This window comes from Lampetra planeri, unplaced genomic scaffold (assembly GCF_965212315.1).
Source record: "Lampetra planeri unplaced genomic scaffold, kcLamPlan1.2.h2 scaffold_479, whole genome shotgun sequence".
NCBI lineage: Eukaryota > Metazoa > Chordata > Hyperoartia > Petromyzontiformes > Petromyzontidae > Lampetra > Lampetra planeri.
The window spans coordinates 11,453-26,541 of record NW_027615302.1 but is presented as its reverse complement, the minus strand read 5'-3'; the positions used below and the strand labels follow the sequence as shown (position 1 = coordinate 26,541).

At 40.6% G+C, this 15,089-nt stretch overlaps 1 protein-coding gene across 1 annotated transcript; it reads right to left on the bottom strand.

Annotated features, from left to right (window-relative positions):
- Positions 1 to 4,042: 4,042 nt before the first annotated feature.
- LOC144741227 (neurexophilin-2-like) lies at positions 4,043 to 14,816 on the bottom strand. The gene is given in 3 exon segments (XM_078623826.1): positions 4,043 to 4,741; positions 4,743 to 4,790; positions 14,769 to 14,816. Coding segments are annotated over 3 exon segments (795 nt in total).
- Between the last annotated feature and the right edge of the window lie 273 nt (positions 14,817 to 15,089).

Below are 15,089 nucleotides of genomic sequence, written 5' to 3'. Positions count from 1 at the left end.
CCGGATCTGTGACCGCAACACATTCAATTTTGACCATCTCTTTTAGTAGTAAATATTCAAAAATTTCAAATATATAGTCTCATTATATTGTGGTTAACAAAAAATGGAAAGACTAATGCATGGTCATCAGAAAGTGTCCAAGAACATTTTTTAAAGTTTCTTTTCTGCAATGATCTGACATTTGTGCAGAAAAATGTTTTGCAGAGTATGTGCAAAGACTTTCTCTAACATGCTTGGATATTTGTAGGATGCTGAGCATCTCTTCTATCGGCGCTGGTGTTCTATGTCTGAATGAGGGAGTTGTCATGTCAGTTCGCCTGTCTCGTATGTAGTGTGCTGTGACACACAGGATTTTGTAAAATAAAAGGTAACATCATTCTACGATATTACTTGTCATTCAGCATCAGGTCAAGATGTTGAAGCTTCTGTTGGGAAATAACAATGGAAGTTGTCTGCAAGAATGTCTGCATAAACACATTAAAACATTCTCCAGCAATAAGTATTTTGTTTTTTTTTCCCACTGGTATTGAATAAAACAAATGTAATGTCAGATTTGACATGAAGACATGGAGGATATATGGTCCTTCACCTACACCATTCCTCTGAATTATTAATGCACTTGGATGGTCTGCTGATCTGCTGCATGTCTATAGACACACAAGTTCTGCAGGGGACGGTGAAGTCAAGGCCCTGCTCCTCCTGCTGGAGCCAATGTCAGATCCCTGTCCACCCCTCAGCAGCCGTCTTGTTCCGTCTACTCTTTGAGACACCTCTAACCTTTTATCCATCTCTCCCTCTTTCTGAGGCACGAAAGAGCAGATTGCTGCTGCGGCATCATTAGAATGAGGGTGTGTTCGGTTCGTTTGCATTGTGGGAAATGAGATTATTAAAGAAGCAATGGGCAGGCTGGCAGACTTCAAACACTTCCATGGAAATGTGGCTTCACTCTGAGATTGTTATTGAAGTAGATAATGTAAAAGGTTTATTTGAAACTACTAAGGCAGCATTCTGAGTTGACTAATGACATGTCACTGTTGGTATCAGACTGCAGAAGTAGTTCTTCAACTCCAGGCTCATTTCCTCTGAGGTGGTCTTTTGTAATTAACTTTTGTTTTGCAACTATGGTGCTTTCTTCAAACTGGCTTGTTGACCATTTGAAGTGATAGCTTATGAACTTTATTATATCAACCAGCCAGAAAGCAGCTTGACACAACATGTATGGTTGCTGTGTTCCAGTCAGATCTGTGGAATCATCCAGCATCTCTCAAGTGACAAAGTGGGATTCTTGTGTGTTGACTAACGAGTTCATCAACGAGCAGCAAAAGCTGACACTCACGGATGTTTTTTTTTTCTCCAGTGACTGGTGCCCTGAAAACAGTCACACACATTTAAACGCAGACATGATTTGTGATTTGTGTGACGTGTGAGATCAGCATGTGACATGGACAATTAGCCTCCTAATTGGAAAGGATTTGAGTGCCTTTAATAATCTAATAAAACCATGGAAAGTGAAATGTTTCTGACATGTGGAGTGGAGGAAACCTGGAAGGACTTAATGCGTCTGAAGTGGGAGCCTCACCCTGATCAGATAAGAGTAATGGAAGCGAATGAAAAGACCCCTGTCCCCTGATGGCTACAGCAAAATGGATGTGCTCCCTGAGGTGTACCTCTGGTATCACCAGCCCTGAGGATACAGATTTATTGGCTATTAAAAAGCCATGCTGAAATGTATCTCTTAAAGCCGTATGTTGATCACAGTTGTGAGGCCGTCGTGAGAACAAGACGGGACAAATGGACTCAGCCTGATGATGTTTAAATCAAGTTTTAATGCCATTTAACAAACGTATTTAACAAACAGAGCCTCCCGCCAAATCAGATATTCCTGTTACACTATACACACAACAGCAGTCTTATTCGGGGGAAGAAGAGAAGAATAACCAGGCAGGAAATCAAAAATATATACAATCTGCAAGGTATAGAAAAATGAAAATTCAAGCAATCTAACGACTATCAGTGGTAACTAGGATTTCTATCGACATCATATACAAACACCCAAAAAAAAGGAACAGTCTACTTGCTGATATATTTCTCTGGTCTAAATCTTTTAGCAAAATTGTAATAAACAGACATGGTTTACTGTGACGCCATAAGTGAACACATTAAGAGTTACACATTATTACACAGAGTTCGGAAAGGAGAAGAAAGAAATCTTTAACTTACGGTAATTCACCTCAGAGGTTCTCACCATAACATCTCTCCTCAAATCACACAAGCTCATTTTCAGCTGACAGGGGAAAGATGTGGACGAAAGAAAATGATAATTGTCTGCCATTGACACATGCCCCAACATAAAAAAAACAAATATACACGATGTCAAGTCCACTTTTAGCATTTACACGGGATGTTTTTAATAGACCATTGTAATTGTTGCTGCTGTTTTAAGTATGGGGACACACGTCTGACTTCTGAAATTTTGTTCTATGTTTCATTAAAATTGCAATCCTCCTTTTTCCCTATTGACTTTGTTTTTTGTTCACTTGCTGTGCAGTAAATGAACTTTCCCAGGCTAATTAAAGACAGGTAATGTCAGAGCTGGTGGCAGGACCATGACAAACCGTAGATAATTGTCTGCCAGACTCACTAAATGCACCTGTCCCTATAATTATCACTTTCCTCCACCCTCTCCTGACACATGACACCCCTGTGCAGTCTGCCTGGGGGGTACCTTCACACTGAGGCGTTAGATTTTAACTTGGTGATGGTCTCAGTTTTCAGTTTTCAGTTTAGCAAACAACAGGTGATGCGTGGATGACTGCTTACTCCATCTGTTTGTCGGTTTAATGATTACCTGTGTATTACTTGCGTTTGACAGTACTTGATTTGTTAGCTCAATTTATTTAGTCATGAGCACTTAATGTCATGTTTAGTCAGTCAGGTCACTTTATTTCAGCAATGAAAAGAGGTTGAAGTAGATTAGTTTTTTAGGGGTTTATCATTCAGAATTTCCTTTCAAATGTTCCCAATGATACTGATCAAACTCTCTCTGGAAATGGTTGTTGGTTTCATAATCTAATGGGGATATATGCTGTGTCTCAAATCACATACTTCCATTAGTATACTTCTTGCAATGCACATTACTTTCGAAGTTTGCAAATTTCAACAGGGTAGTACTGTCTCAAATCAAGACATGACATGAAAATGAAACTTACTGCCTGCTACTACTGATACGCTCAACCTCGGACGTCACATCTAACCTCAATCTACACTGAAGACGACATTTTATCATTTACACACAACGTACGCCCCAACGTTAATGTCTGAAAAAGTCCAGCGGTTTACTAGCTAGTAAGCTAATGTAAGCATTCGCCAGGATTCCATCGGTAGGTGATGTCCCCCGTGGTGACGCTGGTATATGTTGTCCACCACCGTCTCCAAAAGTGAAAGGTCGTAATTTCTGTCATTAAGATGGTGGCCGTTGAGAACTTTTCAGCCATTTGAGAGAACCACTTCAGTGTGCGTAGTACACATACTCATTCAGCGTGAACACGTACTTAATTAAAATGCTAAGTTGAATTGTAGACGTATGCGATTTGAGACACAGCCATAAAGATCCTTTGAGTAACCATTACAGTGTCTTGTGTCTTTAAGTATCAACATGGCTGAAGTTCTGTTATCATGTTCAAATGAGGTGGGGGAATACTACATCTGCACAACTCCCATTGGGAGGCCGCATGCTGACGGTCTAGCCTTAAACAAAACATCTGGACGATGTACTAATTACCAGACATTTGCTGCTGTGTTGGCAAGCAGTGACCGGGTTAGCTCCGAATCCCAACTCAACGCCTGATACCATGTCCTGGGACACCTAACTACTCCAATATCTCTATATTGCTGAATATAGACATGTTGTGCGATAATGTGTCAAATTCCCGCAACATGATTGTGGTGTTTGGGTGTTTTGGGAACAGGAGTCTAGAGGTTGACATCTGTATTAATTCAAGAAAAATGAAAGGATGGAAGCACACTAACGTCAGCTATAAGGTCATCCTGTGGAGGAGTATGGTGTGTCACTGTGGTAGTTATAGTCAGGGCAGACCTTCTGCACCAGTTTGTAGTCGACACTGTAAAAGGCTATATAGATGCAAATGACTTTAAAGGGTTTGGAGCACAGCCAGGACACGTGGCTCTGTGTCTGCTCCTGATAACAAACCTTGGATGGGTCAAAGCTGCACAGGGCAGTCTTCTTGTTGCGGTCCGTCTTCTCATACTCGATTCGACAGTTGAAGGATTTGGTGTCTTTGGTCTCCAGTGTGGACTGCTGAGCAATCTCAAACTCCACCACCTTGGAGGGTGGCACCAGGCTGACTGACACATTCCCCAAACCTGTGGAGTTGTGTCGAAAATAAACACTAAACGTGCCGTTGCCGTGGTCCACAATCTTCCCTGTGATCAATAGGTTGAGTTTAACAGTCTTGATGTTGGAGTGAAAGTCCCCCCACCCGAACATCTTTTTGAACTTGCCAGTCTTGACGATGGGCCGGCGTTTAGTTCTGGCCTGTGCACCCTGAACATCTGTCTGGTTAGATAACCAGTCCCAGAAGTCCTCAATGTTCTGTAAATATGCCATTTCCCTCATGGTGCTCTTGAGCCCTGGGGAGCCCTTGGCAAATAAACGCAGAGGGTTGAGGATCCGTGGACTCACGCCTGTGGGAGAAGTCTTTTCTTCATTAATGCCGTCCCCCCCACTCGATGAGCTCTGTGGCTCCACCGTGCACTTTTCTGCAATCGACCTTCAGAGAAAACAGAGCAAATGTAGACAAAGAATGGATGAGCTTGTAAAGTGCAGTGATGCAATGATATTTTATCGTTACAATTACATGTTTCACTTTACACTTATTTGAGGTGTTTGTAAATATATCAAGATATCACTTCACTTTCTTCACACAGAAAAAATCCATAATTTCTACAGAAAATTTCTACCAAAATTGTCAAATGTGTGATATAAGTGTCAGTTCCTGAGGGGGATCAGTGGGAGAGATGCTTTGCTTATGTAGGAGAGCGGGAGTGTCAACCATCTCATTTTCACTACAAAGTATTTCTGACTGAACAAGCAGATTTTAGCTTTAAACATGTCATTTATGACATTATGACCTCAAAATCTTGATGTACTTGTTCCGTTTCAGTATAAGTAGGTGTGAAATTACATTTACTTCAAGGAAACTGTGACTCACAGCACTGAAAAGCGCAACAAAATCCAGAAACTTGTCATTTAAGTTCAGGCACTAAAACTATTCTATGCTGATTACCAGCACAAAATATGGTAAAAACAAGAAATTTGCCCTCAGATTTGCATGAATCCTCTGATACTTTTGGACAACCTGTCAGATTACGTGACAATTAAAACCTTCTGGACTTCACATATGGTCTGAAATCAGCAGCTAAATATATTCTGGTCATAAAAACTCTGACGTGTAATGGTTCCCAACAATTGAAATGGGCTTATCAAACTGGAAAGTATGTGCGAAGTACTAATCCAGACACAGCAGTGAACTGTGATCCCTGCTTGTGCCTCAAAGCCTTTTAGCCTGAGCAGCGATTCCTGGTCCACTTCAGATAAAGCTTTCATAATTCACGGCAATGAGCTTAGATAGTTTTAGTAGTCATTAGTAGTGCTAGCTTTCCCCAGGCCCGGTTGTAGGGATCACTGAGAGAAGCAGATGTTGGGCGCACTGAGCAGTAGCTGTTTGAATACTCGCTGCACAGTCTAATTATAATTTTGCTGTAAGCCTGGCACACATGTACAACATTAACGGGGTAGGAGTAGCAGATAGGTGTCTTATGTCCCCGAGATTAGTACCATCAGGAAGCAAACAGCACGGAGATGTGACCCTGATGGATGGTCACACCCACACTCATTCACACTCACTCACACACAACCTAACCCTCTGGCTTCACCATGGACATTTTTGTCCATTTGAGCAAAGTTTTACTGTTCATTTGCCTGTCATTTTGGCTGTGTAAGTGCTATTAGCACATTTTTTGTAACATGGTTTCTAGACAAAGTTTGAAATTCAACATTGAATTTTTCAGATTGATCAGTGGAACACTCTTGAGTCAACAGAGCATACACATACACACTCAGGGCAGAAGTTGCTTAAGAGATTTATGCAAACGGAAAAAAAAAGAATCTGTCTTCATAGTGTTTTTGGAACTGGACATTTTTGTCCAAATTTCCTCTTACTATCATGTCAGGAGACGAAGCCTGAGGGTTAATAATGATAATAATAATAATAATGCATACATTTTATGTTTTTACATCGAATCCATTGGAGCTTGTGTCCCAGCAGCCTGAGCTTGCGCAGTTTTATCTGCTGCTCATCGTCTGTCCTCCTGCAATGTCTGAGGTAAAACGTTGTCATTTCATTTCATATTTCAGGTGAGCTTTTGTATAAAATGATTCTAATGCAAATGAGAGGGAGTATCAACTGTACTTAAATGCTCTGAGAGGGAACCTGAAAGCTGGCATTGACACAGTCTTTTTCTCTCGCCATCTCCTTGCACTAATGCAATTTGAGCACACACACCAGCACACACTCAGTTCATTTAGACAGAAGTGGTGGATCTTAAACACAAACATAAAAAGAAGAAAAAAAGAAAATGGAGGCAAGGTCTTGTGAAGGAGAATCTACAAAAGCTTAATTGGGATTTCTTAATCTGAGCTGCTGTGCTGGAGGCATTTCAGGGCAGCTTGAAATAAGACATCATTATGATAATAAGTCTGGTGGAAGTAAAAACACTGGACCTCGTTTTAACAGACATACAGTACAGTAGAAGTGATCTGTGACCATCGCCATTGCCTGGTGCTCCTTCATCAGAACAACCTCACCCCTTCCCCTAACGGCAACAGCATCAACATTTTAGAGTGCTTTTTAGAGTTTTACACGTCAAAGTAATATGTACGTCATGGACACTGTTAATGCCATCATAATTATTACATATTTTATTCCTTTCTTATGGTGCGTTCTATTACATCAGAGACGTGAAGACAAATGCCATTATACAACAAGCTCATAAGATGACTTGTGAGAGTGACAAATGTTGCCCATCAGAGTCATTTTTTGTAAATTGTTAAATTCTCTTAAAGGTTACACAGACAAAAACACAGGACTAAAGAGTTTTCTTTTTTTTTTTTTTTTCAACCTCATGACGTATTTCATTTATCGTTTCAGAAAACACGTTTTCAGATGCTGTAAATGATGAAAGTGGACTTTAACCAACATCAAAAACTCACCTGTGTTATAAAAGTCTCAATTTATGTTGATAAATGTGTATGATGAGGTGTGGATCGACCTTCAGGAAGCATCTTCTTGTAAATGTGATTTGGATATGATTGATGTTGGTGATAATATGGAATTTTACATTTTTCAAACTAGTAATCTGTCAATTTCAAAGTCAAAAAGTGTTATTACTGTTGGGTGTTTGGATCATTAGTTCAAATGCCAACACCCGACTTATCGATCTAGTGACGACTAACTAAGACTAAGGTGTCAAAAACATCTGGGTTTTCAATATGCCTTCAGCTGAATATCTGTTCAAAAACAAACAAAGGTCAAAATACTTATACAATAAACAATACTAAATAATACTAAGTAGCAATATGAAACTCCTTTCAAGTGCAATCCTGCATTTCATGAACATCAACACTGCAAACTGTACGTGTGACTTTCTAACAAGTCAAGTGACTTTTGGTCCAGAAGAATCCGCCGTCACGCCGTCAACACTGGCTGCCGGCTCGCCTCGTGGGTAGATGTATCTTTTAGAGGCCTGACATAAAGGTAATTGCTACAGTGAGCAGAACTAGCCTCCAGAAAATTATTAAGAAGCCAGTGACATCTGGCTTCTGGAACATCTGAAGAGACACCGTTAAAATGCATTTGCAGTGAGCAGCTGGCGATGACGTGCCTGGCTGTGAGGGGGCTACAGAGTCGTTTTCATGTTGTCGGCAATAATGCCTGACACTCCTGAACTTAGATCTACTTATTTCTTCCTTTTAATCACAAGAGCGTCATCTTCATTACCGTGTCCTTTTTGTTGTTGTTTTTTTACAAGTGATGCTGTGATTTGAATCTGTTGTTTTTGAATATGCACCTGGGGAAAACAGGCTTCAGACACTTATCTCCCAATAACAATAATGGGCAATTAACCCGCTCATCAGTGCGAACTGATCCACTCCACTGTTCTTCATGGATTTGTCTGTGCAAATTGACCTCAGTGTGGTGGTGCAATATATTTCTGTGATAATTTTCTGTGTCTGAAGCTTCATTAACTTGATGTGTGTCTGTGGAGTAAAAATCTGGATTCCCTATGACTATTACACTTACTTTACTAGAACAGCCCCAGCACTGCTGAAGCCGAGATGTACCGCCCGGACGGCAGATTGTGATGGAGCTTGATTGACTGCAGCCTCTCACTTCCACCAGTCCAACATGACAAGCAGCCCCCCTCACATTAAAACCTCTGTCAGCCTGGAATCCCTTGCGCCACATCCTTTCCCCAGCCATCTTCCTCCTCATGTCACAGACCATATCATTTGGAATGATTCACACCCTGAGCCTCTTCTAGGGGAGAAGACCCTGGAGGTGCTTTGGCAGCCCAGTGTGTGCGTCTACGTGCGCCTGAAGAATAGGTTGGTGCTCTGGTCGTTTGACCAGACTCACACTCTAAAGCCATCACTTTTAATCAGAGGCTGAAACACATGGCAGGTGGATCACAACAGAAAATCCACAGCAGGAGAATCTGTCCAACCACAGCAGTCTACACTATGTCGTGTGTGTGTGTGTGTGTGTGTGTGTGTGTGTGTGTGTGTGTGTGTGTGTGTGTGTGTGTGTGTGTGTGTGTGTGATAGCTGACCCATTATCGCCTGACTAATGTCACTGACAGCGAACATTGAGACTCATTCTTCTCATCACTAACCTGCTACATTCAGATGCTTGATTATGTGCGGTGGTTTATGTTGAGTGTAAATTGTATTTAGGATCTATTTGCATGTAAAATCACACACGTGATTTAACTTGGAGTGACCAGTCAGGAAACAAAAACAGTCACAACAATCTAGCTCACTTGAAGAAATTATTGCAGAAGCAAAAAGAAGAAAGTTGAGCGTATGCTTAGAAGTGACAAAGACGGAGGTGTGTAATGTCTGCCACATTTAGACAGAGAAAATTTGAATATCATCAATACGTTGACGTGAAGAGATGTGTGGGGTTTCCGGCACTCTCCTATATCTCCTAAATATTACACATACAGTATATCCTGTAAATAAAACAACTTATTCTTGCTTACTTCCAAATGCTATGGAATCTCATCTTGTCTCAGCGCCTGTATGTTCACAACTGACCACTTTCTATCTGAATATTCTGTGAAAGAATAGAGAAGAAAAGAGAGACACTGAAATTAAAAGAAGTTGTCATGTTGCTGTCACGTCACCTTTTTAAATGTGGATAGATGTGCTGTAAAACCCTGCAGAGCATCAAATTATTGCCATGAAACATGTAACAAGGGAACAGCTGCTGTGTAAGTGTTCAGGTGATCTGGAGGAAATAGAAATAGAGACAATAGAGACAGTAATTACAGAGCAGTTATCGTCCTTAACACATTGAATTTTGAGCCTAAAAGGTTCTAAAAGTCCAGCCCTGAAGGTCTGTCCATGTTGTCAACGGCAGCAGAAGGAGGGAGCACATCCACTGTCAAAAATAGCCAGCAGTTCCTGTTTACACCCTCTCTGACAACGCATCAAAGCAGTATGTGTGTCTTTAATCAGCAATGGGGTAAGGATTAATGAGAAGTCCATGCAAAGTCCATTCCATCTTCACCAGAATTGTGTTTTTTAGAGACTGCTATCACCTGTTCACTGCCTCCTATACCAGACAAACCATGCTGGCATGTTTAAGTAATGTTTTGGGAATGCAGCCACAATATTACTTTCAGTTATGTGTATGCCAAAGTGAAGGATACTGAATTATTTTGAGGGTTTTCAAAGACTATGCTTTTATTAAAAATTACAAGGGAGGATTTAGAAAATATTATAAATATTAAATATTAGCTTATTTTGAGTTATTATATATTAAGATATTACGTATACTGTATAATATAAATTGTTTTTTTTACATTTTTTTAAGACATACATGACTGCCTGAAAACATAATCTGCAAATTGTATGTTTGACATAAATGCATAGAAATACAGTACATGTATGTATGTGTGTTTACTTATGGTCAAACTATCTTTTTTCCCGGTACGTGAGAAGGCTAGATGTGAAGAGTCAGATGTTTAGGAAGTGTGATCCCAATGGAGACGAAGACGAGCGATCATGGGCTCTCGGACAGGAAACCCCCTGTAATCTGGATACTTGTTATCTCAGCACCTGCCACATGTGACAGCTGCAAAGCTATGAACACTTCACATTTTAGACTGGCATTACCTTTCAGCGCATCATCAGTTTCATAATCCCTTTACATGGTCAAAGCGCCAACTCCTGTGTGAGCTTCTGACACCTGCAGCACCTTAGTGTCTGATAGGAGGACTCAGGAAGATAACACCATGTAACATAATTAGTTCCTGCCTGACCATCTTTAACACCCGCTACTTTGTGCTTCGACAGTAAACACTTTTTTAAAAGCTCGCATTTAAAACGGCCTTTTATTGTGAAATGAAGAATTCATTTTCTTTTACTGACCTCTTTTTGTTTCTGTGTGACAATCTACATTTGTATTTCCTTCTATTCAAATGATTTCATCATTTTACTCCAAATAATATTGTCCAATTATTCTCGCAGAATTTGATGGAGAGAATGTCTCTGTTCTCAGAGAAGAATGCGCCAGCCACGGCTGATTTCACAGAGGCAGCTCGCTTTGAAGAAGAAACAAGAGTCGGAAAAACATTGCTTCCCTTTTTCTCGGAGCGTCTCTGTAGACAGGTACTTCACAAGAAAATACAAAGACAGAAGAGAGCTGACAGTGCTTTGTTAGGGCTGGAAATGACAGGCTGAATAATAGAAAAGTGTCAAAGCCCAAAGGCAGTAGCTAGGCAAAAGACTGCAAAACACCTGCCTTTTGAACTAAAACACAGTTTTAATTAATTAATCTGCTTTCAACGCTTTTGACATTTTGTGTGACTGCCAGAGGTGTAATTAGTGCCTCTATATGTTTCAAGTTGTGCCAAGCTAAAGTCATGATTTGATGTGATTGTGCCGAGTAACCATGAATGGAGACATCAGGGCAGATACCTGATTTCTACTGCTCGATTGGTGGACAAGCAAGTAAAAAAGAGTGACACTCGTCAGCTCTTTGTGTAGAAAACACCTTGATAATGTTCTGATTTTGGTGGTTTTGTTTTGCAGTAGTAATATGGCTTTCATACATGAAAACAGCTGCTTCACAGTGAAGCTGTGCATCAGAGGGGGCTGGAGCATATCTGACCCTTGCAGAGCGGTAATGACAACACTAAGATAGCGGCCAGATCTAACGCTGCCTCAGGCTGCGCATTCCTAATAAAAATTCATAGCTGTGGACCGAGATCGGGCAACTTGACATCATATTAAACAAAATGTTTCCTGCAGCAGCGCCGGCAGAGTGGGTGTGACTCGTTCTGAGAGACTGAGGCTGAGTACACCAGCTTGAAAACGCTCACACCACAGAAGGAGCTTGGTGAAAGTAATCCCACTGCTCATTTTTTTTTTCATTTTATTGTCCAACCAGCCACCTGAGGAGGGTTATTGCCAATGTAAAGGGCACTTGTCTCGCACATATCTATCACTTTGAACGTCAGTCTCTTCATTTTAGTGTTATGAACCAACCAGTCCACACATAATAATGACTGATGATGGGAAAGGGAATAGATTGCGGGGCTCAATACAAGGTGTAGTGGCTGCGAGATACATTTGAGGGATTTAGCCTGCAGAAATGACAACCGTTCAAGACAACACATGGGCTAAGGACTGCAAATGCCATAGAGAGTATTGTTTATGAGGGATTATGTAGTCAAGCCTTCTGGCGAGAAAGATTGTGACCCCAATATGAGCAAAGATACACATCATGCCCGACGTAAGCTCCAAAATGATTCCTGGAAGGCACCACATGCACGCAAGGTCTCGTCAGTCCGACAATCCCTGTTTAATCACATCCACAGCAATGTTATTTGACATTTCCTCTAATGTCCCGTCCCTCCTCAACACCACCCAATTTCTCTGGTCGATTTTTGAAGAATTACTTTTTCCCTCCCTTTCTTACAAACCAAATCCTTTGAGAGGTTGATGTGAAAACCCAGCAGAGCAGGAATGCAAAGAATATAAACACATTCTTTTTTTATTGTCCAGAGGGAAAAGGGGGGAGCAGGGGTTGGGTGCTTGGGTCTGTAAAAGAGTCGAGGACCTTATCACAGCCCAGCAGCTCTGTAATTCGTCGGCATGATAAAATGGCGGTGCGTAAAACCTTACAAGGCTGCCACACTCCAAAGACGGATTAGGTTTTCTGACATAAGCTTCCTGAAAAACTAATCAATCAGTCCATGCAGTATTATCACAAGCGTGAGATTAAAGAGCTGCACTAATTCCCTCACTGTACATTTTACTGCACTTCCCAGTATTTAAATATACAATAAATAGAAAATCAGACCTAATTGTGGAATGAAGGGTTAAAGAGCCCTTAGAGAGAGACTTCATGTAGAATCTGATTTTGTTATGAAGACACTGTCCTTGTGACAGAAATGTCTGACTTTGGATGGAGCCTCACTGTCTCATTTCAGGAGAAGGGAAAAAACAAAGAATGATGTAGACAAATAAATTATCAGCAGTCTCAAAAAAAAATCCTGTTCTCACTGTTCAAATAAGGTCCCACATCAAAGATCAAGGGAAGTAAACCAAGAAATTAAAAAAAAATAACAATTATCTGAACATAGACGTTTTTTAAAAAAGTTCACATAAAAGTCTGTGCATGAAATCAAAAGGGGCCCTGTTCAGATTGTAAATTAAAGACTGAGTCTCTTTAATGCGTCACAGTCGTTGAGCCTGGTTCAGTCCAACACGAAGCAGGGTTCCACTAACAGAAGACGGGGCTAAACCTTTTAACACTGATCTTCTAGATATAGGTTTTGTCATGACCAAAAATGAAAAAAAAAAAAACATAGCAATACAAGGGGCTTAATGGCCAAGGTCTTTCACCATATTACCTGCTGCACTGAAAACCACATTTCCTTGCATGCAATCTGCAAAATAAATGCAGAGCAGGCAGAGAGCAGAGCGACTAAGTTTGAATTTCATCTTCTTCTACATTGTTCTGCTGTGGTTGAACAGAGGATAAACTGTGGCAGATGTCATGAGGAAGGCTGGATTCTCCCAGGATGGTTCTGACCCTCTTATTCCTCCCTGGGGTATGGCACAGATGCTGGGGTGCTGTTTCAGTCATGTTCTGAGTATCTCTGGAAATGTCTCTGACTAAATTAGTGGCTTTGGATGAAGTTATGCCACAGGAATTGAACTTCCTCTGAAGCATTTGTGATGTGTTTCATATTACAGGAAACCTTGTGTCCAACAACATCCTGTGTGCAATCTGACTTAATCACATGGCACAATTCCACAATCTCTCAATAACAAAGAAATACAAAGAACAATAAATGGCTGTTCAGAGCCACAGTCCAGGCTTTCAATTAGAAATGAACCGAATCGTTTCATAGCCGTTTTAACCATCGGAAGGTTGGTCTCATTGACAAGGGCCAGTCAGGGAATCCACTGAGGCATACACAAAACACCCTCTCTGGGTAAGCAGCCTGCCTCTTTTCCAGATGCTGCGCTGATTTTAATGACACTGAGCACATCACTTTATAGCACATTATATCTGGACAGTTCAAAACTAAGTTTTAAATGTGTGACACCACAAAGGAACACCTTCAATTGCATGGTATTTTCTGTTCAGCGCTTATGACTGTTGCCGCCCTTAATGATAGGATAATCATAATAAAATCCACATTGTTCAACTACCTATGCATGGCAGCTTCAGCCAAAAAAGGCCTTTATTTCTCCCTTTGGCTTTGTATATCTCTTTGGAGAGCTTATTCCCGCAATCAAAATGGACTTAAACAAGATTGTGTCCAGGTTTGAGAAAATAAATCTCTGGTGTGTATGTGTGTGTGTGTGTATTAGGTGGACAATTTGTGACTGTTTGCTCTCAGATGGTTTCCTCTTAAACTAGAAGCTAAAGACAAGGTCCAATTTTCGAAATATGGGCATGGTTACCGAACGCAAATCAAATTCAAATCAAAAATCAAGTTTCACAAAGCCACCACTGAGGAAATATATCCTGGTGAAAATCAATTAAATATAAACTGATTAATTACAGTAATGTTTAACTCAAAATTATCAATTTGGTTTATCTATCTAACTATCTATAAATTGTATGTATGCATTTTGCTTATAACTGTAATTTTTTTTTATTTTTAATGTTCAAGTAAATGGCAAACGGTCATTTCAAGTGAATATTGTGTGAAACATTTTGTTTTGTTCGATCCAATCAGCTTGAAATGTATGAGAAAAATGTCATTTTTCAAAATGTTCGAGCTACATAGAAAGAAAGAAAATTTTAGAGATGTACGTTTTGTGAACATTTCTGAATGTACGTGAAACAAATCGACTTCTGTCTCAATTTTTCTGCAGACATATAATAATAATAATGCTTTGGCTGCAACCACTGACACATGTAACGTATGTCCTGTCTCACCTGGTGCAGGAGAAACAGGAACAGGAGCGTTTGCAGAGCAGCTCTCATCTTCGACTTTGTTCTTTATTTATTCAGATGGGCAACGCTTGAAACCTCCGACAGGTTCGCAGAGGAGCAGTCTCGCTGGCAATTGAACCATCGCTGGGATCACCTGCAAGAAAAGCGCAAGTCTATGAGGAGCCCACATATGAATCCTGCAGAGAGCAAAAATAAGTTTTACTCACCGCTATGGAAATGCAAACTCTCACTTCGGAATCTCACCGAGCGGTCGCATTCCTCCTTCAATCACATTCAATCCACTTCTCAGCAACGTGTCCTAAA